At 44.1% G+C, this 23,432-nt stretch overlaps 1 protein-coding gene and 1 long non-coding RNA gene across 2 annotated transcripts; both read right to left on the reverse strand.

Moving 5' to 3' along the window:
- Positions 1-389: 389 nt before the first annotated feature.
- LOC136519691 (uncharacterized) lies at positions 390-12,793 on the reverse strand. The gene is made up of 3 exons (XR_010775019.1): positions 12,475-12,793; positions 1,285-1,387; positions 390-895 (listed from the first exon to the last, which is right to left on the reverse strand). It is a non-coding gene; the product is annotated as an uncharacterized lncRNA (long non-coding RNA).
- A 1,317-nt stretch (positions 12,794-14,110) lies between these two features.
- Positions 14,111-17,543, reverse strand: LOC136520447 (chloride channel protein CLC-a-like). Its single transcript, XM_066513982.1, has 4 exons — positions 17,014-17,543; positions 16,499-16,877; positions 14,696-16,363; positions 14,111-14,550 (listed from the first exon to the last, which is right to left on the reverse strand). The coding sequence occupies exons 1-4, from the start codon at positions 17,262-17,264 to the stop codon at positions 14,452-14,454; spliced, it is 2,397 nt and encodes a 798-aa protein (XP_066370079.1). The 5' UTR covers positions 17,265-17,543; the 3' UTR covers positions 14,111-14,451.
- Between the last annotated feature and the right edge of the window lie 5,889 nt (positions 17,544-23,432).

Here is a 23,432-nt window from a genome sequence, read left to right on the forward strand (position 1 = left end):
GATAGCTAATATTTCGTACTAAAAAACACATGGATCGTGCGATAAGATAACAATGTTGTAAAAATTAAATACCAACGTTAAAGTGACAGTTAATCCAAAAAGCATAGTTTGTGAAATTAACAGTCATGGAGTGCGCGACGTCACAGGCTTACAAACTCTACTTTATAGAACTTTATGTGATGCGTCTAAAATAATGTTTTATATCGGCAGGAAGAAAATCTCTGATATCCATTTCTTTCGTGCGCCAATAAATCCATGAATAAGTTTTGCCGTATCTCCATGCCATCCTGTACACATGCTCGAATATATATGTCAATATTAGTGCCTGTCGATATGTGGAAGGGCGCGCCATCGCGCGCCGCATCAAGTAATGCGCCATCGCGCGTATAAATTTTTAAGCAGAGTTTTGTTAATGTTACGGTCTAATGTCATGAACAAATGAGAAAACCAACATTCAGAGAACAAAAAAACACTCGGTCCTCATGGTCTCTAATAACCATGTACAGCAGCACGTGCACTACTTTGACACACTTTACTCTGATCCCGTTGAATCTTTACATTTCTAAGCGGCGAAGAGCTTTACTATCAGGTAGAGCTTCTTGAATCAGTGGTTGTTGTAGTGATTTGTCATGGCACAAGGCTTTGAGCTTGTCTGCCATCACGGCACAGTTTGTCTCTAGGATAAAACGGTAGTGAGGCCAGCAAGCTGCTAGAATGATTCCTTGAAGCCTTGAAGGCACACCGCCGCCTTTTGAGGTTCCGACAATGGATAAGAAACTGCCATGAAGTTAGCTTCCATTGGCCCTTCCAGTGCATGTTTCTTTGGTTTTAGCAGGGTACTGTGCTAACGATATAAGAGCATCAGATTCTTCCCTTCGCAATTGCAGTCCACCTTCTGTCATTGTTGTCGGATAAGAAACAGAGAATCTATATATCGGGTCAGGAACATGACTGCGTTTTTAATGCATGACTTGACATTAGCTTTTACAATATCGTACTAAGGAACCATGCCTCCGAATCAAGCGTAGTGAACATTTAGAGGTTGCCAGATTTCATAAACCTCATATGACATAGTAGGTGATAAGTTCATAATTAAAAGTTGCCTAATGTATTATTCACAAATTTTAGAAGCTGAAATGGTCGATACATAATAAAATGTACTACTCTATGTTTTTTGATCTACGACGACTTTGCGTAGTACACAATAATTAGGGACAAATAAAGGAGAAAAGGAAGCTTGGAAAATGTGAGCACGACATCATATCCAACTAAGATTTGTGATACCTTTTCCTGCAAGCAGGGCACACAGCAACAGCATCCCAAAAGCTAAGCATTAGTTTGAATATATGCCCAATCCTCCATGCCACTGGAAGTAACTTCTAACCACCTGAAAGATTAATCTTGTATCAGACTATCAGTAGGCAACAACTACAACGCAGTAAATATATGTGAGCATAGCACAAAAATCAAAACACAATTTATATGAAAGGATCAATTATTTAAAGGAGAAAACCTTAAGACGGCATGCCTAAAACCCAGTAGATGAGGAAAGCAGCCCCAAAAAACATACTGTAGTGGTTGCTGATGAATCCTAAACTCATCCCAATCTACTTCACTTCAATGGCGGTGTACCAAAATTAGATTACAAGCACTAATTGTAGAAATAAGAATGTGTTGACATTGGGCAACATCGGCGAACCCATCAACGGCAAGTACAGCACACAAGCAGGAGCAGCGCGCACTGATTGTTTGAGGTTTCAACATTAAGACGGTAGTGGGAAAAAAACTGCAATGATTACATTGCAGCGGGAGAGCTCGACCATCTAGCCTGCCATTTTGTATCACACCGAAAGATCCAACCTGAAGCCATCCTATCAAAAATCCACAGAAGTTGAAAGATGATTATTAAGTAAAAGATCGGTACAGGTGAGTCATTACATGAGCAAGGAACTATAAACGAGAACTAAACAAAACCTAACAAATCACATGGTCACTGTAAGGAAAATGGACCCTTGGCCCATTTACTTTGGATTTTGGTGTTTGATAACCAACACAACCAAATTGGACTAATGAATTTGCAAGTGTTTATTTTGTAGTTCAATAGGGTGCAAGACGTGACTTGGACGAAGGTGACGTGGTGATTCGATGATCAACACCTCATGAAAGACCTTAGAAGCACAAGAGAAGACCCAAGATATCAAGCAAAGTCCAAGCATGAAGATTGGAACCAAGCCGTACGCAAGATCGTGAAGAAACGAGGCCACTGAGGTGACCGGACGCTGGGCAGAGGACTCGGCAGATAGGCGACTAGACACTGGACTGGACGCTGGCGGCAACCGACCGGACGTAGGACAACAGCGTCCGATCGAGTACAGTAAAGTTCCAGAACGGCAAATCTGCGACCGGACGCGTCCGGTGGCAGGTGACCGGACGCTGGCCAACGTCCGATCAGTATATTGCCGGCTCAATGGTCGGGACGACCGGACGTGTCCGATTAGGACGATTCAGCGTCCGGTCAATAGCAGTTTCGCGGGAATTCAACCCCAACGGCTACTTTCTCAGTGGGGCTTATAAATACAACCCCCAACCGGCCATTTGACTAGAGTGGAGCTGAGGAAATATACCAAGAGTGTTGATACACCATTTTAGTAATCTCCACTTGCATAGTGCTTAGTGATTCATCAGGTGATTAGCGTAGGTGCTTTACGAAGTGCTTAGGTTGATTAGACCACCGCTTATGCGCTTGCTCTAGGTTTAGGCCTAGTGTTTAGTGAGGTTTGCATACCTCTTGCTACCCCGTGCTTGCGAGCACAAGTGTTGTACATCGGAGGGGCTTATAGTCTTGTGAGATCACACCAACCGCGTTTGTGGTGTGGCCGCCACCGTGTACCGGAGGGAACAAGGGCCGCGGCGTTTTGGCCGGAAGCTTGATAGTGAAGACGGCGGGGAGCATTCGGGAGAGGCTTGTCGGAAGGCATGTCGGAGACCCACTTGCGTGTGGGGAAGGCTCGAGGCTATCCATGGAGTTACCCAACCGGGAGCTTGGCCCTTGCAAGGGATTCCTTACGAGGGGCTCCAACGAGGACTAGGGGGAAGCTTGTGCGCTTCTCGATACCTCGGTAAAAATACCAGAGTCGTCGATGGGAGTTTGCATATCTCTACCTTGCTCTTTAGCTTCTGTATTTACATTGATTACTTTACTACGTTTGCGGTAGAGATAGCAACACACTAGCAAAACCATAGTTGCATATCTAGATAGTTTATCTATTGCATAGGTTTTACTTGGGTTAGAAAAAGAGGCCATAGTTTTAGAAGTTAGAATTTTAAGTTGCCTAATTCACCCTCCCTCTTAGGCGTCACGGTCCCTTCAATTGGTATCAGAGCCGGTTGGCTTAATTTGGACCTTTGGCTTAACCGCCGTTGAGCCGACGCTATTTAGAGTGGTTGGGATGGATACCGCTAGGTCTCCACACTTTGACGACACTAACTTCCCATACTATAAAGCTAGAATGGCTTGCCACCTTAAGGCGGTTGATTTGGGTGTATGGAGAGTCACTCGTGATAGGATAAAACCCATCAAGAATCCCGAAAAACCCACAAAGAGTGATGAAAAAGAAATGCACTTCAATGCTAGAGCTAAAAATTGCTTGTTTGGATCACTTAGTATGGATGTTTTTAACCAAGTATTCACTCTAAATACGACACATGAAATTTGGTTAAAACTCTAAGAGCTCCATGACGGCACAAGCAATGTCCGTGAGCAAAAACATTGTCTAGCAAAGCAAAACTATGATTCCTTTACTATGAATGATGATGAGCTTGTTCGTGATATGTATTCTCATTTGAATCTAATTATCAATGAGCTCCATTCCATAGGATTATTAAAGCTAGATGATGCGAACATCGTGAGGAAGATCATCTCCGTGCTACCACAAAAGAAATATGCAAGCATCATCACCATCCTTCACAACATGGAGGACTTGGGCAACATGACCCCAGGCATATCCATTGGCAAGTTAGTGGCATTTGAAATGTCATGTAAGATGGGTCAAGAAGAAGCTTCTTCATCAAGGAAAGGCAAAGCTCTCGCTTGTAGCGAGAAAAAGAAGATGAAGGGCAAGCAAGTTGAGACAAGCTCAAGCTCAAGTTCCTCAAGTGAAGATGAAGAAGAAGATGAGGACGATGATGATGATGATGTAGATTCAAGTGATGATCAATCTTCCTCCTCCACCTCCGATCTTGATGAAGAATCAATCAAAGTGATCAACAAGGTGGAGAAGATGATCCAAAGGCTCAATGTCAAGGGTGTGCCCATCCAAATTCAAGATATCATTTTCTCAAATCAAAGAAATGAACAAAGAAAGAGAGGATGCTATGGATGCGGCGAGTTGGGGCACTTTGTGGAAGTTTGTCCAAACAAGCCCACACCCAAGACAAAGAAGAAGGCATGAAAAAACCAAGCCCTTACATCGATAAGATCATGGGATGATTCTTCAAGTGAAGAAGAACCCCATCACAAGAGGCGAGGCCGCAAGCATTCATCATCAAGCTCTTCTCATGTGTGCCTTATGGCACGAGGAAATGAAAGCTCTTCCTCTAGTGAGAGTGATAGTGATGATGATATGCCTTCTTATCATGAACTTGTGCAAGAAAATCTTAAATTTGCTAAAGCTTGCACTAGTCAACAAAAGAAGCTCAAAAGCTTAAAAGAAAAGCTAGATAGTTCACAAAAAGCATACAAAACCTTGCTTGAACAATATGAGAACTTTGCTAATTTCAATATTGAACTATCTACTAAAATTGAGAAATTTGAGGCTAGTGCAACAACAAATGCATGCACAATCAATGATGAGCAACTTGAAAAGAAAAATGAAAAATTAAAAGAAAAGTTAGCTAGCTCACAAGAAGCATATAATAGTTTGCTTGCTAAAATGGAAACCATGTGCAAACATTGTGATGAGCTAACTAATAAAGTTGCTAATCTTGAAGCCGTTAGCACAACCCCCACCAAGGCATCTAAAAGGAAAAGTTCTATCTTTAACATGTCTAAAAAGGATGCCTCTACTTCTTGCAATGATTTATGTTTAGACTCACCTTTGTGCAACCAAGTTTATGTTGAGAAAGTTGTTGTAGATATATGCACACAAGAGATTGCAAAGGATAATGAGCAACTCAAGCAAGAAGTAGCTCGCCTCACCAAGGACTTGACTCAAGTGAAAGGCAAGGCGAAGCAAACCCAACTTCATCAAGATAACACCGTCAAGGGAGTGAAGAAGCTTGATGAAGGACAAACCATGGTTTGTTACATATGCCACAAGGAAGGTCACAAGTCCTATGAGTGCAAGGTGAAGAATGGGGGAGGAGCAAAGAAGAAGGAGAAAAAGCAAACAAGCAAGCTCTCCAACACCTACACCAACAAGGTGGACAAGAAGGCCTCCACACCTTATCTCTTGAAAAAGAAGAAAAATGACAAGGTGGTGGCCATCAAGGTGAACAAGCAAGCCAACAACAAAGGGGTCAAACGCTTTTGGGTGCCAAAGGAAATCATTTCAAACATGAAGAGCACCAAGAAGGTTTGGATCCTAAAAGAGAAGTGAGAAGTCCGTCGAACTACGGGGAATTTGGAGACTTGGCAAAGTTTGGGTGCATTTTATGGGGTGCATTATGATGGACAAAGTTATTGCCAAGTAGGTTAGTGAATACTATGGACCCAAATTCCCCTTCCCATGTTAGGTAACTAGATGTCATTACTTTCAATTGGTATTGTTTTTTTTTCAATTGATATACTTTTAAAGCATCTAGTTATCTTTCATGCCTATGTTTGCATCTACATGCTTAAATCTTTTGTCATGCATTGAATATGTATATCATACGGTAGGCTTGCTCGGTTTCATTATCAACCCTTGGAGCAAACCGACATGGTTTAAAATTGTTTAGGAGCACGGCACATAGCTTGTTTTACAATTATTTATCTAATATGTGCCAAAGTCCAAATTGTAGATAATCTCTCCCAAATATCATCTTTCAAGTGGTATTTTGATATTTAAATCAATGTGCACAAATTTAACAAGTATTCAACACTTGTGTGCACAAATTTAGGGGGAGCTTAATCTACAAGTTGGATGCTTTGAGACTAACATATTTTTCAAGCGTATCTTGTGTGTAGTAGTCTCATTGCAAGGAAAATAGAGTCCTCGGAGGAAAGCATTATTCTTCAATTGGCATCATCATTTTTTTTCATTTCATATTTATATGCTTTCTCCATGCATTATATAGATTAAACTCTCTTGTATAATAAATTACTAATTATGCATATGCTTTGCTTTCTACCATATGTATGCATATATTTAGGGGGAGCTTAGTCTATATAATGTGAGAGTCAAATTTTGTGATCCATTTCACTCTATACACAAAGGATCACAAAATTTGATCCTCCCTTGTGCTACTAATGTCTTCCTTTTCCGTGCTTGATGCCAAAGGGGGAGAATTTGAAGGACCAAAGACAAGCATCAAGTTGATGTCTACAAGTGGTAATGGTCCGAGAAAGAGAGGAAAGTGGATTATGGATTAGTCTAAGTAATGGTAAAATTTGTAGTAATCCATAATATCTCATGGGGACATTTGCAAGGGCAAGACAAGCTTTTAAGTAAAGTTTTAATTGGTATCTGTCAATTAGTATCATATAACCTTGCCCTTTATATTGTATCCTAGCAAGTAGGTAGTTTTTAATCTCCAAATTCTTAACTTTTGCTTGCTTTGGTTGTGTTGTCATCAATCACCAAAAAGGGAGAGATTGTAAGAAAAATGGACCCTTGGCCCATTTACTTTGGATTTTGGTGTTTGATGACCAACACAACCAAATTGGACTAATGAATTTGCAAGTGTTTATTTTGTAGTTCAATAGGGTGCAAGACGTGACTTGGACGAAGGCGACGTGGTGATCCAATGATCAACACCTCATGAAAGACCTTAGAAGCACAAGAGAAGACCCAAGATATCAAGCAAAGTCCAAGCACGAAGATTGGAACCAAGCTGTACGCAAGATCGCGAAGAAACGAGGCCACTGAGGTGATCGGACGCTGGACAAGCGACCGGACACTGGGTAGAGGACTCGGCAGACAGGCGACCGGACACTGGACCGGACGCTGGCGGCAACCGACCGGACACAGGACAGCAGCGCCCGATTGAGTACAGTAAGGTTCCAGAACATCAATTCTATGATCGGACGCTGGCCAGCGTCCGATCAGTATATTGCTGGCTCAATGGTCGGGACGACCGGACACGTCCGGTCAGGACGATTCAGCGTCCAGTCAGTAGCAGTTTCGCGGAAATTTGACCCCAACGGCTACTTTCTCAGTAGGGCTTATAAATACAACCCCCAACCGGCCATTTGACTGGAGTGGAGCTGAGGAAACATACTAAGAGTGTTGATACACCATTTTAGTGATCTCCACTTGCATAGTGCTTAGTGATTCATTAGGTAATTAGCGTAGGTGCTTTGCGAAGTGCTTAGGTTGATTAGACCACTGCTTATACGCTTGCTCTAGGTTTAGCCTAGTGTTTATTGAGGTTTGCATACCTCTTGCTACCCTGTGCTTGCGAGCACAAGTGTTGTACATCAGAGGGGCTTGTAGTCTTGCGAGATCACACCAACCGCGTTTGTGGTGTGGCCGCCACTGTGTACCGAAGGGAACAAGGCCCGCGGCGTTTTGGCCAGAAGCTTGATAGTGAAGACGGCGGGGAGCATCCGAGAGAGGCTTGCCGAAAGGCACATCGGAGACCCACTTGCGCGTGGGGAAGGCCCGAGGCTATCCACAGAGTTACCCGACCGGGAGCTTGGCCCTTGCGAGGGATTCCTTGCGAGGGGCTCCAACGAGGACTAGGGGATGCTTGCGCGCTTCTCGATACCTCAGTAAAAATACTGGAGTCGTCGATGGGAGTTTGCATATCTCTACCTTGCTCTTTAGCTTCCGCATTTACATTGATTACTTTACTACGTTTACGGTAGAGATAGCAACACACTAGCAAAACTATAGTTGCACATCTAGATAGTTTATCTATTGCATATGTTTTGCTTGGGTTAGAAAAAGAGGCCATAGTTTTAGAAGTTAGAATTTTAAGTTGCCTAATTCACCCCCCTCTTAGGCGTCACGGTCCCTTCAGTCACAAGCACCAGTGCTCCACCACGCCGGATCGATAGTCTGTTGGATCCTACTGAGGAAGAAGAAAGGATCCCACTGGACATAGAGATTCGACACCCTTCTCCGTGGGCGACCGTGGATCTGGCTGGCCCTATATGGATTTGACCCTCGGTTGTTAAATCCGAGCCAAAGGGGAGGGGAGGAGAGGGAAGGGGCCGTGATGACTGCTGACCTGCCATTGCCATAGGTGGATCTGCCGAGACATAAACTCGAAAAAGAGCAGGGGGCTGTGTGGTTGCCGCAGCCGCTGGTGTATGCTGCCATGGCTCCGACCGACTTGAGGAAGAATAGAGGCGGCATGGAAGGCGCCCTTGCCCCGCCTGGTGGCCGACGCCCTCGCCCTGTTGGCCTGCCTCGCTCGCGTTGGCCTTGCTGGCCTTCTCGAAGCTCCCACCTACGACAAGCGGTGACCCGTGGGACCCAGTGGGTCGTACGGTGGGTGGGGGTGGTGATTGCGGCTTTCCGTTTTAGAGCGACTTGCGCACGGATGGGAGGCGGGGATCGTAGGGGGAGGGGCGGAGCGACGATTGTCGCACAAAACGATGGTCTTACTTTCTTTCTTTTTAGTTGTAGGAGATTGGACGTGTGGAGGGAAGAGGGTCGGCGCGCGACTCCTGAGTCCTGACTGGTTGACGATAAACACAAGCAGGTTTTCTTTTTGTTGTTTGTATGTATTTGGTTTCTTATATTCGGTAAGAGCATCTCCAAGAATTCCCAAAACACTCTCCCAATTCTTTGTTTTTTTGGCAAGATTGAAAAAATTCATCTCCAACAGCTCCTAATCTCACCTCCTAATCTTTTAGCACTTGGGAAAAAAATGACACAATGCGCGCAAAGATACACACCCTTGTTGTCGTGCGGATCCTGCATGTGAAAGTCAGGTTTTCTGGGAGCTCATGTGTTCCTCTCTCCCTTGCGCACGACGTCGGGTTGATCAGGCTGCAGATCACCACAAGGATGCCGACGTCCTTGAGCTCGACGCGCCCATCTTGGCGAGCAGAAGCTCTCTTCTTCGTGAACGTGCGGCGGCGCTTGAAGCCCGAGCTGCCCTAGGGCTACTACGGCAACGGCTTTGTGCTCAGGTGCACCGAGTCCACGGCGGCCCAACTGACCTCTTCGTCGTCGTGGCGCTGCGGATCTCGCTCGTCGGCGTGCTTGTCATGGCTCCTAGCTCGGCCGTGCGGCCCTCTGCTCGCCCGCGCCGGTGCTGCCGCCGCTGCCGTGCCCGTTGCGACCCTATGCTCGCCCGCGCCGGTGTGGCTGCCGCCGCCGTCGCACCCAAGGCTCCGCGTCATGGCTGCTACTGTGCGACTTGTACGTGCTTGTTCTCAGGTACGAGCACAAGGCAGCAAGGCCACCATCTACGTGCTTCTCCTCAGGAGGAAGAAGATGATCGTATTAACGAAAATGCCGTTGAATGATTGGAATATGCTTTTGTAATATGTTTTAGGAGTGAATTATTAGAAACTCTTGGAAATGGTCTTGTTTAATCCTTCCAATAGTTTTTAGGAGTTGCTAAACTATAAGTTTTTAGGAAGAAAAATTAGGATACTCTTGGAGATGCTCCGACGCTTGAGTCAAGACATAATGCTCAAGTCAAGACGTCGGTCGGCATCGGACGCTTCTTGACGGGCCTACACGCTGCCACTACCGGTCGAATAGCCATGTGTGCTCTATATGCTCCTCATCTCTCAAGAAATATTTTCCCACTCCGCTTGTCTATCACGTGCTTCACCGTGCGAGGCCGCGGCTGCGCTCTGCGACAGTGTTTCGCCGCGCCTCCTGCATGCTTTCCTCTCCACCGCACCTCTAGTCGGCCTTTGTCTTCACCGCTGCACGCCCGCCCCATCGTGGCGTGCTCCCCCATGACCGAACAGCCGATGCCGCCTCGCCACACGAGGCCTCACCCACCCGATTGCTACTATCGCCGCGAGCACCGCTCTTTTGGGGCACCACACACGCCCTATCGCCGGGGGCAGCAGCTGCTCACCGGGGGCTGCGCAGCAGCCTTCCCACTCCCACCCTCCTTCTCCACTGCGACCGCACAGCTAGATCCCACTATGCAGTGCTCCGCCCGCCTACCTGCCAGGTTTTGCTGAAAGCGCACGTTGCAAGCATTTGTTTCAAGTGTTTCAGATATTTCAGAGGTATGTTACAAGTGTTTCAGATGGATGTTACAAAAGTAGATCAGGATGTTGCATATGTTGCAATGGTTGTACACTTATGTTGCAAAGGTCTGTTACCAATGTTTCATCTGTGTTTTTGGGACGTATGCTGCAAGTGTTTTATTTAGATGTTGCGTATGTTTGCAATGATTTTCAAGTGTTTTTAGGAGCTTTTTTTCAAGTGTTTCAGAAGTATGTTTCAAGTGTTTTATCTTTCTTCTTTCTGTATGTTGCAAGTGTTGCATCTGGATATTTCAAAAATAGATCGAGCGAACGTAGTGGATCTCCATCTGGTTGGTGTTGTGGATCAGATTTTCGGCGGTGTTTCTCGACTCCACGTTGGTTACCGGCGGTGGGCAGACCACGCCCTGCAGCAGTGGTTGGCGGCGGCTTGAGGCAGCTCTCGGGCAGGTGCCTCCGGCGCGCGGGCCCCGCATGGGGCGCGTGAAATGGCGTGGAAGCGGGCTGCATGTGCCGGCGTTTGGAGGTCCGGGGGCTAGCAGTTCCCTTTCTTATTAGATGCGCTGCATTTTATTTGTAGACGAGTTGACATGGATATTTAATTTGCACTTGACTAGAGAAAACAAATCTTTATATGCCCATGACACTTACAAGTTAGAAAGGGTCCGGAGTTATTTCCAAGACTTTGTATCCTTTATCAAAATAAAAGATACAAGTTCATTGTGTTAGAAGAAAACAATAGATATATTTGGATTCACTGCTTAGTAATCTTTTTTGAGCTGCCTGTTGCTGATTCCTGAAGACATGTATGCAACTTGCGGCCAAACAACGAAACAGTGCTATGGCTTATTATATAGGAGTAAAGATCAATAATATGTATGAAAATAATAACAGTAAGACCAAAATAAAAAGGTTAATACTCTAGGCCCACGAGGTTATCTAAGTATTGTCATATCCATTAATGGAGCACTTATTCTCTCAAATCTCCAAAGTTAGTGACAAGAAGTATATATCTACCTAAAAAAATAATTCAATTCAAATATTTTCCTCAATATTTAAAAGTATGTCCACGCCTAAACATCTACAGAATTTGTCGTAGATGCTACGGATCTGTGACCACCGAGTGGACTACTTTGCCTTAATATCTTTGATGAAGTATTTCAGAAGCAGATTAAAAAAAAAAGTATTTCAGAAGCAGTATAGTAGACCTTACAGATAGCATGAATAATACAGTGGAGATAAGTTATCCAATACGTGCCTCCAAAAGAGAGATATTTTCTAGCACTTCCGCTACTGAAAGTGAACACGAGTCAGACACAGGAACCTTCATCTCTCGATGCTGGCATAAACTTATTCGCAAGTGGTGTGGTTGATTGATTGCTACACAATGATAGTGATAGCCTTGTTGTAAATTTTTTTTATCAATACTGATAAACAAGTGTCCTCCAAGCTCGTTGGTACTCGTCCGTTTTGTTTACTCCGGCCCGGCCTCTCTTCGGCCGGTCTATAAGCCGTTTGTGCTAATTCGTACGGCTGATTTGTTGGGAGAGAAAAATATTGTACCATAACTGTAAGCTGGCTTATAATGGCAGCCGAATAGAGCCCCTGTTTGGGAGTAACTTATTATTTTTCAGATGTAAAGGACTTACATCTGTAATTTGTTGTGCACAATAATACTACTGTATTTTTTTTACACTTGGAGACTGTTGTTTGGCTAACAAACTAACTTCGGCTTGCATCAGCTAGTGCATTGCTAGCATCTAGGCTGTGCTTTGCATCTCAAAAGCACGAATAGCAATTGTTGTGCGATGGACAAAGGATCCTATCATCCGTGACAGTAACTAAGCATGTCATCGCTAGCATCTATGCTGTGCTAGGAAAGGTCAGCTAGGGTACCGATCTATGTTTTCTTTGTACTCTGATCACTGGATCTTGCTCATTTTCACAAGGGAAATTGCATTAGTCCGAGTCCAGCAGTTATTAGAGATCACACAGAACACAAGGAGATATGGGGATCAAGAGGAAGATACCTGTTTCCTCAAAAAAAAAAAAAAAAAAAAGAGAGAGGAAGATACCTGAAAAACGAGCCCAGCACTTATCATTGCACAGAGAAAGCAAGGAGAGATGTTGATCAAGAGGAAAGACACCTGAAAAACGAGGGACTCGCCATCGCCATGGATTTGCTTGTTGCTGCAGATCAACTCTCGCCGTGGATCCACGTTATGCGCTCGCGTGTGTCGTCAGCGCCTGCCCCTCTGATGAATCGCGTCTGGATCGGCCTCCGATGAATCGCGTCTTGATCTGCAGGCCGCCGCCAAGTCGCGGCTCCTCGGGCGAGTTGAGCGAGAGGCGTCGAGGCGTCGGGACGAGTCGAGCCCGATATTTCTCGTATAATTTTCCAGACCTTCGTAGACAATAATTTTTTTCCAACAGTTTTGATCCAATACAGGAGTAAATTTAGTGGGCTCACCATCCATCCAAACACCATTTTGAAGTGTGGGTTGTAAAATTTTACGGGTCTGTAATTTACAATTGTTTTGGACTGAAAACCATGCATGCAAACAGGCCCTCTAAGTATTGATCACGCAAGCCTCCTATGCCATGAACTAGAAGGTTCAAAGGTTTGTTTAAAATTTTTCGATGCATTAAGTCAGTGAGCATTCGTTCACCTGACACTCTGATAGGCATTGTTCTCAACTTCTCATTGACATTGTTCCCACATGGAGCTCGTGATCATTAAGATACAGATATTTGAAAGAATTTTCAGTTACTTGCTCGCGTCAGACAAAAGCAATGTGTCATGCTTTCCATAATTTGGTTGGAAGAACTGACAATTTGGGCTGTAAAAGCGTAAATCATTGGAGCCCAGCGGTTTTACATGGTCTTTTTAAGTGTAAATCTTGCAGTAGTCGCATTCTCAGACGCTGAGCTATCTGCAATCTCCAAAAAGTCCGCTTCATGTCTTGTTTGGAGCGGTCCACACGAAGACCATGGAAACTAAATGGCTACAAGGTAGGGTCTTGTTGCAACTTTGGTAGAGGTTCACCTAATAGAAGGACTTCTGAATCAACAAGATACTTGAAACAGTAAAAATATTACATCATTTGCAAATGAATCTCACCATCATATAATAAATAAAGCAAAAGGCTTAATTTATAGGTGGTTTGGTTTGAGAAATGGCTTCATTTTAGATGAGCTGGTGCATCACGAGTCCACTCCTCAAATTTAGTGGAATGACTTTATTTCTCATAGTATTATTTATTAGCTTGTGAGGAATAAGATGGTGATGGAATAACTCATTCATTTCGCAAACTAAACAAAAAGATGAGGGCCGAGAAGACAATGGATTAACTCATTCCTCAAACCAAACACCCTAAAAACACTCGAGATATAAGCTCAATGTCTCTAATAGTTATAACAGAGTCCATTCGAGTCTTACAGAATAGTTATTCTGTATATTTTTTTTCCTCAAATACACAGGAGAGCTGAGCATCACTATGTTAAAAGATAGAACGATCCAAGTACAAAGCTGGTTCCGCGGCTCGGGTTAGTTTTTTGTTAGTCATTCTGTGCATATTATTAGTTGAAACAAACAATCATTATTGCATTCCTTATGGTCCACAATCCATGCCGACTTACCCAAAACAAAGGCAGGGGTCTCGCTTTAAACCGAGAAAGTTCAGTATTTGCAGTTAAATAAATTCGAATTTCCTTCGGCCAAGTGCCCAAGAGTAATCTTTCTGGTTGACCCACCAAATTGACAGCCTGAACCTTTAGCAAATTGCGAATAAACACTTTTATCTCTTATAGATGTATAGAACGAAGCAAAAGAATCAAGCAACAACAATTTGAAACATCTAAAAAAAATCTATATTGCACCGTAAGGTGTTTGCCCCTTTTGATTACAACGATCAAATTGCGAGCAGAAAAGTGCAGGTGTGATTTTACATGGGAAGCTATTATTCACACAATTACAAAGAAAGATAAGCAATTAACCCTCAATCTACTTACAGACAAAAATAGAACAAGAGGGGAAAAGAATATGGTAGAACTGCAAACAGCTGGCTGGACCTTTTTGTTTGGATGCGGAGAACATTAAATTACCAAAAATGGCGCGGCAGACCTTAGTGTACTTTCCTTTTGTTTGCCAGATGAGGAAATGCACCAAGGATGTTGTGTGCCCTCAGGTCCTGCCTTGTTAGGATCCCCACAATTGGAGCTATCTGAACACAAATTGATCACCAATTTGTTAGAATAGTTCTAAAATTTTCAAAAGTATAGTACTTGGTAAAATTAAAACTTTAATTAAGAAAAGAAAAGTGACAAAATTTAATTTTGCTTTGTTTTTTTTTTCACTAACTGACTGACCTCAGGGCCTTGGAACTTTGGGATGATAAGCATGTGCCGGAGCGCGCAGGTGCGGAAGAGCACCACGGCCTTGGCCACCGACATGGTCTCCACGACGGTGTACGGCGTGGTGTTGGTGAACGGGTGGAGGTCAATGTACATGTCCAGCTCCTCTGGCGTCAGCTGCACCGCCACCTCGTCGATGCTCCCGGACTTCTCCGCGAGCTCCGTCGACGAGAACCTCTCACTGGCCTCCCATTCCTCCGTCCTCCTCTTCTCCGTCAGGAACCACCGCTTCTTGAGCACGGCCATGAGGTGGGACCGGAGCACCAGCCCGTGGAGCTCCGACACGCCTGGCCACGGCCGGTCCAGCACGGGGAAGCCGTTGTGTGGCGTGGACCTCAGCACCTCGACGACGGTGGACACCTTCTCGATGACCTGCAGCTTGACGACCCGCGGCTTGGCGGCCGCGAGCTCGCCGACGGCGAGGTCCTTCATCCACGTCTCCGGCTTGGGCTCCAGGAACGGCAGGCCCTTGAGGTCGAGGATGATCTCGTAGATGCTGGGGTTGAAGGCGTCACCGACCGTCTTGGCGATGAGCAGCACGAACATGGTGATGGGGAGCAGGAGGAGGTTGTTAGTGAGCTCGAGGAAGATGACGCAGAGCGAGACGGTCATCCTCATGGAGCCCGACATGAGCGCGGCGGCGCCGAGCACGGCGTAGAGTCCGTGGTCGATCCGCACGAAGCGCGAGAGCACGAGCGCGACGATGCGGCCGTAGGCGGAGCCCATGAGGATGATGGGCAGGAAGAGCCCCGACGGCACGGCGATGCCGAAGGTGAAGAGCCCCAGCACGCAGTAGATGGCGAAGAAGATGAGCAGCGAGTCGAGCCTGAACTCGCCGGCGGTGTCCGTGGAGAAGATGTTGCGCGTGGCGTCCGTGTTGGTGGCGTGGAGCAGCGACGCCAGGTCGTTGTAGTAGCCGTCGGGGCAGTTGAACTGCTTGAAGTTGCCGGACTTGCCCACCGTCGGGCACGCGTCGCCGAACGCCGGGTCGCACGGCGTGCACGGCACGGCGAACGGCAGGAGGTACAGCCCCGCCGACGTGAACACGGACACCGCGAGGGCGAGCGCCAGCTTCGCCAGCCGTCCCTTGGCATTGATCAGGTTGTACAGCCGGAGCACCTGGTGGAGGGCGTGGTTGTAGAGAGCCCCGAGGACGCCGCCGAGGACGCCGACGAGCGTGACGGGGAGGAGGTCGCCGACGTTGTAGCGGACGGTGACGTCGCTGACGTCGAAGAGGATGAGCCCGCCCTCACCGAACATGCCGCAGCGCCCGTTCCTGCACACCTCGATGAACCCTCGCAGCACCACCACGACGGTGGCCGTGCTGAAGAAGGTGCGCCACAGCAGCGCGCTCCGCCACCACGTCGCCACCTCCTCCAGCGCGAACAGCACGCCGCCGACGGGCGCGCGGAACGCCGCGCACACCCCGGACGACGCGCCGCACGTGATCAGGTCCCGGCGGTCGCGGTCGTTGTTGAAGTAGCGCAGCCACCGCCAGCGCAGCCGCCACCGGCCCTCGCCGCCCTGGCTGAGCAGGTTGGCCAGGCACGCGCCGATGTGCACCAGCGGGCCCTCCTTGCCGAGATCCAGTCCCGACGACACGGCGCCGATGCTGCCAAAGATCTGCACAGATAGCACGAGACAAGGAACGGAACCGTTTCTTTTCTTTTTCAGAAGACAGAGAACAGAACAGAAGAGAACATAAAAGGAAAAGTGAGCCCAGCCCCGAAAGGAAAGAAGAGAGAAAAGCGCCTTGACCTTGACGATGAGCTGCGGCGCGCCCAACATGTTGGGCGTGTCGACGCCGTTGAGATAAGCCTTGATCTCGGGGATGCCGGGGCCGGCGGCGGTGGGGGCGAAGACGACGCAGAGCACGGCGGCGACGAAGGTGAGCGCGAAGTTGACGCCGGCGAAGTAGAGGAACCCTGCCCAGTAGCGCTTCTCGCGGACGAGGTTGACCATGTGTTGCATCTTGAGGCCGGAGATGTTCTCGATGGCGAGGTTGATGAAGGACGCGATGACGCCGGTGAGGAGGCCGACGAGGAACGCCATGGCCCACTTGAGGAAGATGTACTGCAGCACCTCCACGTTGGAGCGGCTCCGCCAGTCGTGCTTGAACAGATCGTTCTCGATGATCCTACGCGCCAAGCCGCCAAGAACAGAACAAGCAGAGCAATTTATCTTTGAGACGCAGGAGCAGAGCCCGCCGGCCTTCATCATCAGCCATGATGACAAGCAAGGAGGTGGTAGTAGTAAGAAGAACGAATGCTCACTCGTAGTCGAGGCTCTCGATGTGGGAGACCTTGGCGCCGACGATGGCGAGGTGGCTGGCCGTCAGGGTAGTGCTCCGCTTGAGCAGCGGCTGCTCCAGGGAGCTGATGCCGTTGCCGCCGCCGGTGCTATCCGGGTCCTCCGTGTCTTTCACATCGTCGTCGTTCTTACATTCCGGCTCCGGCCATTCCGGCGCAGGACTGGTCTCGGTCGCCGGCTCCCGGCCGAGCCTCGGGCTCTGCTCTTCCTCCATGGCTTTCCCCGGGACCGGGAGAGAGAGCTCTGGCCTCTGAAAGTCTGAAGTCTGAAGAAAGCAATTGGAGATGACTGTGGAATTCGCCCTTGTCTATGTGGCTGGCTGGACGGACAACTTGCTTAGGATGGGCTACAATGACTGGTGACCCATTGGCAGAGGCAGCCTGATGACTGATGAGAATGAGATCTCTCATTTCAGACACCTCCACACTCCACTTGATATAGGCCAAAAGGCTTCGGCCTTTTCTTGCTCCTTTTGTTTGAAAATTTAAACTTGCCTAGTCCTAGTCCTAGTCCTCACATGAACATTAGCTTTGAAAATAATGTGCTTTGTTTACATGGTGAGGAAAATTCGGCACAGTTGGCAATGTATAAACTGTACCAATAATAGAGTTTTTGAAAGTTTAATACAGGTGATAAGGCCATTCAATAAGCTGAGGGACTGATCCCTGCCTTGAGGGGGTGAGGTGCCTCTTGGGAGGTCACCAAGGCTCATCTCTCGCTTCAGGTGAAGAGTGCAATGAACACAGCTAGCTCATCCGGTGTCTCACTTTTGTGAGCTGTGACCACGCACTTGGTCCCCTTGGCAACCTCCCTTTGTTTTTTGGACTATGGATGGATTGATAGAACCACCTCAAGGTGCAAACAAAGGAACAAAGCTTGGCCGTTTCTATACAGCGCTGAACATTCCACGGGTTTTGGACAAAATACAGTCGGCCAGATCAGTGTGGCCTTTAGCATGGGGCAAGGGAAAATTTTGTTAAATTTCCCATAGTTTTTCGGATCAGTCTCTGGACTGCTAAAACAAAATATTTTGGATTGGCGAACTGTGATTTTTTTTAGAGAGAGAGAGAGAGAGAGAGAGTAAGGAAACTAGGAAAGTGCCAGTTGATGAACCTGGGTGGGCTCAGTTCCTTGCATTTGCACTACTAGTTCGATGAACGATGAACAAGGACAACTTTAATATGATTTAAGCTAACTCCTAAGACAGCATAATAATCCTTAAACAGGGGAAATGGGATATGCCGATGTGTTTGTTATGTAGTGATGCTTACTGTCCGGTGGAGATAAGAACGGGGCAAGACATTAGACAGCACCGGACAATGATTCATGGGTCCTGTTGGATGAATAAGGATTTTCATATATCCGACTATCTCCAACAACATCACCCAAAATACAAGACACATCCCATGTTTGGGTAGCGCTACAGGTAAATGGTTCAATACCTATTTTTGGTCTTCTCCAACAACAGGACAAAAAAGAGAACTCTTTCTGCAAATGAGTCTCCAGGAGATGATACTCATATTTGGGTTGTGCCTCTGCTGTAACCTAAAATGGGTCTCGTATATAGGTATTCTGTTGGAGGCTGATACAGTACCATCCACGATCCATTTTTTGTTTAGATCTCCATATGGGTCATCCATTGGAGACATCCTTAGAAAGTTACTGATCCATTCTTCAAATGTACAAGTTGCATTCTGTTATGGTTGTTTGGGTGGTGCGCAGCATGATGTAATATGCACAGCTTTTCTTTTGCTTTTGAAAAAAAAAAACTAGCAGGAGGGGTAACCCTCCTGTTCGCTTAAAAAAAATGATGTGATGCACGCATGCGCTTTTGTAAGGGCTCCCTTTGTTTCATGGTATCCAATGGACACTCAGTGTCTGTCCAGAAAATATAGGCCCTGCCCATGTTCCACTTCTCTCTCCTATTTTTCTGCTACTAGGTGTCAAGGCGCACATAACACTGCATATTATCATCTATATGGTAGTGGATGGATTTGGATAATTCAGATTTTAATTTGACTCCATTTGCTTAGGAAATACTACATGTATACCTATATAGATTTGGCTGGCCAATCTAATATGATCCAAAATCCGTTGGAAAATGAAGTCTAGTGTCCACTGGATTTCTTTAGACTTTGTACATAGAGTTTTGAGTTTACGATGTGAGGCTCACATGTAGGTGTAGCCACAGTAGTGTAACGAAGTAGCTAGCTGTTATTTCGAGTCACCTTCAACAAATTTTAGTCAAATTCATCAAAATTCTAAGGTGTGAGGGTGGAGTTTTTAATTCTATATTTGGTTTTTGATAGGGCCCCCTCATATATCTAGTCACACCAAATTGCATAAAGTAGCATGCAATTGTACTGAGCCATTTTCAGCAAATTTTAGTCAATTTCGCTAAAAAATAACGGGTGAACGTGATATTTTAAATTTTAGGTCCCGGTTTCCAGTGCGGGGTTTATGTGTATATCTAGTCACACTGGTGTGTATGAAGTAGTGGACAATTGTACTAAGCCATCCACAATAAATTTTAATTAATTTTATGAAAATTTTAAGGTGTAACGTGAATATTTTAATTTTATTAGGGTCCAACTTTTCATATGGGCTCATGTGTATATCTAGTCATACTATTTCGCAGCGGGCAATTATACTACTCCAACAAATTTCAATAAATTGTGCTAAAACTTTAAGGTGTGAAAGCGTTTTTAGTTTTAGGATCCCACTTTTGATGTAGCGCCAACATATAATTATAATAGTTTTGTTATTATTAGAATGGGATGGTTTTGGACTTAAAAATAATTGGAGGATTAGATTGGACATTAGTCTTTTATTAGTATAGGATTGAACTTTCGAACCTTTTTTCATGGATTTTAATTGAATTTGTCCATATGAATTCGTATGTCTAACTAGATGTGGTCAAATAGAGGATTTTCCCTGGTTATGAGTTATGAAACATCAACACTTGCTCTAGCATGGCCTAAAGATTGTTACATGAGTATTTAAAGTTTCATGGATTAATTTGTAACATATAACTAATATAAATTAATTATCTTTAATATATCTCTATATTGACTTCCTAACACACTATTCATTTAGATACTCTATTCCCTATCTGATTATGATTAATTTACTAATTACTCTATATGTGTTTCATTCTTTTCATTGCACCTCCATAAGCTTAAATATAAATTTAGTTGAAACCTTAGTTTAAGTTATATAGCTCTTATTGCGTCTTTTTTACATCATAAATCAATATTTTAGCATTTAAGTATTGATCGTATTAGTATTTGTAACTTCTTATGCATGTGTTACGTTTAAGCTCTAGCACTTATTATATCATTTTTAAAATTTCCTTTTCATTGTTATAAAAAATGGATTACTGGTCTTAGAATTCTCTCGTAGTTATTTAACTACAACAAACATTCATTTCAACCTGCACTATGACACTAAAAGATATTGAATTTCATCTTTCCAAGACTTATATGTGTAGTGCTATTTTGTTTTATAGAAAAATAGACTTCTTACAATTAAATAACAATGTCATGACTACAAATGAGTAATTTATCTAAAGTGGCTATAAGGATTATGTGCTCCATGCATGATCATATTTAGTTTTGGTGATTTAGAAGACGATACAAGAACTTTGATTTATTGCTGGCACATAGCATTGATCTGACTTTAATTTAATAATGGTAGAAATGTGTAATTTAAATGCATATGTAGCACATTTTATGGCTGCTAAATTATGTTCCATAGTAGAATATTTTGGTATTTAGATATGGATTTGATGAAATTTTAATTTACTTTTTGTAAGACAATGATGTGGAAAGTTTAGATACAAATTGAAGGATTGATTTATGTTATCTTTTATGATGGTATATTGACTAATTAAATGAAATTTTAGAGGTTACTTTGCTTTATAGGCCATAATGGTTGAGATGGATAATTTAGATAAAAATTTAGTGGTTTATTTTGTTGACTATATGGCCATGGGTACCCTCACCGAGGCTATAACTTTGTATTATCTTTGAGGGTATTTGGGCCATGTAGTCGACAACTTTGTATTATCTTTGATAATTGGACCAATGGATAATTTAGATGCAAAATACAGGCTTATTTTAAGTTATGATTCATAATGGCATAAATAGATAACTGAGATGCAAATTTAGGGGTTATTTTATGTATTTTTATAATATCAAAGGTGGATATTTTGTTACATAACATGAAAGATCTTGTGGTTATTGTTTCTTATGATAATTAGAGTCTCACAAATTAATTATAAGATATTTTTTATTATCTTGACAATTTTTATATTTTTTCTAGTACATCTTGTAAGCATTAATGTGGATATTTTGTTGGAAATTATTGTAACACTACTGGGTCCTATTGGATTACCTTGGAGTATGGTAATCTTATTAAATAATCTTTATGATATCCAAAAACTCCAGATTATATAATTAATTATAATAATCTAGACACTATATACTAGGGGATTATAAAATCCCCTAATCCACATCCAACGTACTAATAGAAGATTATAGTTCAACCAACAATAATCCAACAATATAATCTAAGGTTCAAACCAAATTATTATGATCCAAAATTAGTTAATGGAATCCCTAATTCATAATCAATTTTATAATAATCTAAAATGACCCGAATAGAAACCTAGCGATTTCTTTATATTTTGGATATGAAATGATTTATGTTTTATAGTGTGGACTTGTTATCTTGAACTCTAGATTTTAATGAAAATGGTTGGAAGCACCACCACATTTTTTTCAAAACAACACAACCACTTGTGCCAAATCAATGACTTGAATATAGGGTAGGTAGGTTTCACCATAAGAATCCAATCAATTAAGCTATGCTCAATTCATGGAAGCACCAACACTTACTGTTACTAATATAGCGCATTGGTTGGAGAATATATTTGAGTAACTGATTATCATGGGTTGGGGTTACGTGCAAAAATCTAGATAGTGTTGCATTATGCTGGCATATGCTACTAAAATGGGCGGGAGACTATTTTCTTTATCCATGAATATATAATAACGTTTTTAGTATCATACAACTGATGACAAAAAAAATTAAGCTCGTAAAGTATTGTGGTAACATACCAAGGGGATAAGCTATGGTTGTTCAAGCTATGTATTCTTTCAATAAGGTTTCACTTTTTTCACAAAATAGATTTCAACAATAGACTTTATTTAACATCAAGATGTATATACATATATATACATATATATATATATATATATATATATATCTTATTTCAACAAAGTCGTCAACAACTCATTGTTGAACTGTAACAGTTTACGATGACAACGAACATTAGCTAAAATGTCAAAAATATACTTTTCAACTTTTCACCAGTAGTTAAATTATCATATGATTATGTTGATGTTTCTCCAAACTAAATTTCATATCAGATTGCCTCATCATGCTTGGGCCACACGAAGTGGTGAAAACCCTAGTTTGGTTTTGGATAATTGATGAAACCTAAGTACTAACCTTTGTCATGAGTGATTGATTTGAGCAAGGTTGGTACATACCAAGCGATGGAGCAAGTGAGAGGTCCATGGAGATGAAGATGGACATGAGATGATGGTGATCAAGCTCCAACTTAAAAAAGAAGAAAGAGAAAAATAAAAACCAAGTATTGATCAAGGCAAAGGTATCAAATAGGTTTTTGTTTTGGCACTCAAGATACCATAGAGGGTGTGAGTGTATTTAGGATCGATAGCCGTACAATAAAGAGAGAAAATCTTTGGCAAAGTGGTTATCGAGTGCCACTAAGTGACATGATTCTTGCATGTGCATTAGGGACCCAGTGTGCTAACAATTAACCCTTGAAAAATGCTAACACACGTGCACACAAGTTTTACACTTTGTGGTTAGCAACTTAGAAGCAAGGATGAAGTGTTTGAGGAGATAGAAAAAGAAAAGGAGGCGAGGGTGCCTGACCAGGCGCTAGTCTCGGCCTGATCGGACGTGTCCGGTGGCAAACCCTAGGTCTCAGTCAGCCTCTGTGGCTTGATTGGATGTAGGGACCAGACTCGAGCGCTGAGTCCGGTCAGTTGGCGCAGAGAGGCGTTGTCTCGGGTCCTCAACCTGACCCTGCTGGGAGAGAAGGATCGGACGCGTAGGGGGTGCGTAAGGTCAATGCTGATGTACACTGACATAACCTCCTGGAGCGCACACAGAGCAGAGAGGAGGAGGACCGAACACCGGGCGCGTCGGGTCATAGTTGACCAGACGCGCCTGGTTTGAGAAAAACCTCTCGGGGTAGTTTCTGTACTCGATCAGACGCCACACTGTGGTGAGTCCTGTCGCTTTGAGAGGTGAGTCCGGTCATCACTTAACTACACAAGTGATTAAC

The sequence above is a fragment of the Miscanthus floridulus genome, chromosome 18 (genome assembly GCF_019320115.1).
Source record: "Miscanthus floridulus cultivar M001 chromosome 18, ASM1932011v1, whole genome shotgun sequence".
In the NCBI taxonomy this organism is placed as follows: domain Eukaryota; kingdom Viridiplantae; phylum Streptophyta; class Magnoliopsida; order Poales; family Poaceae; genus Miscanthus; species Miscanthus floridulus.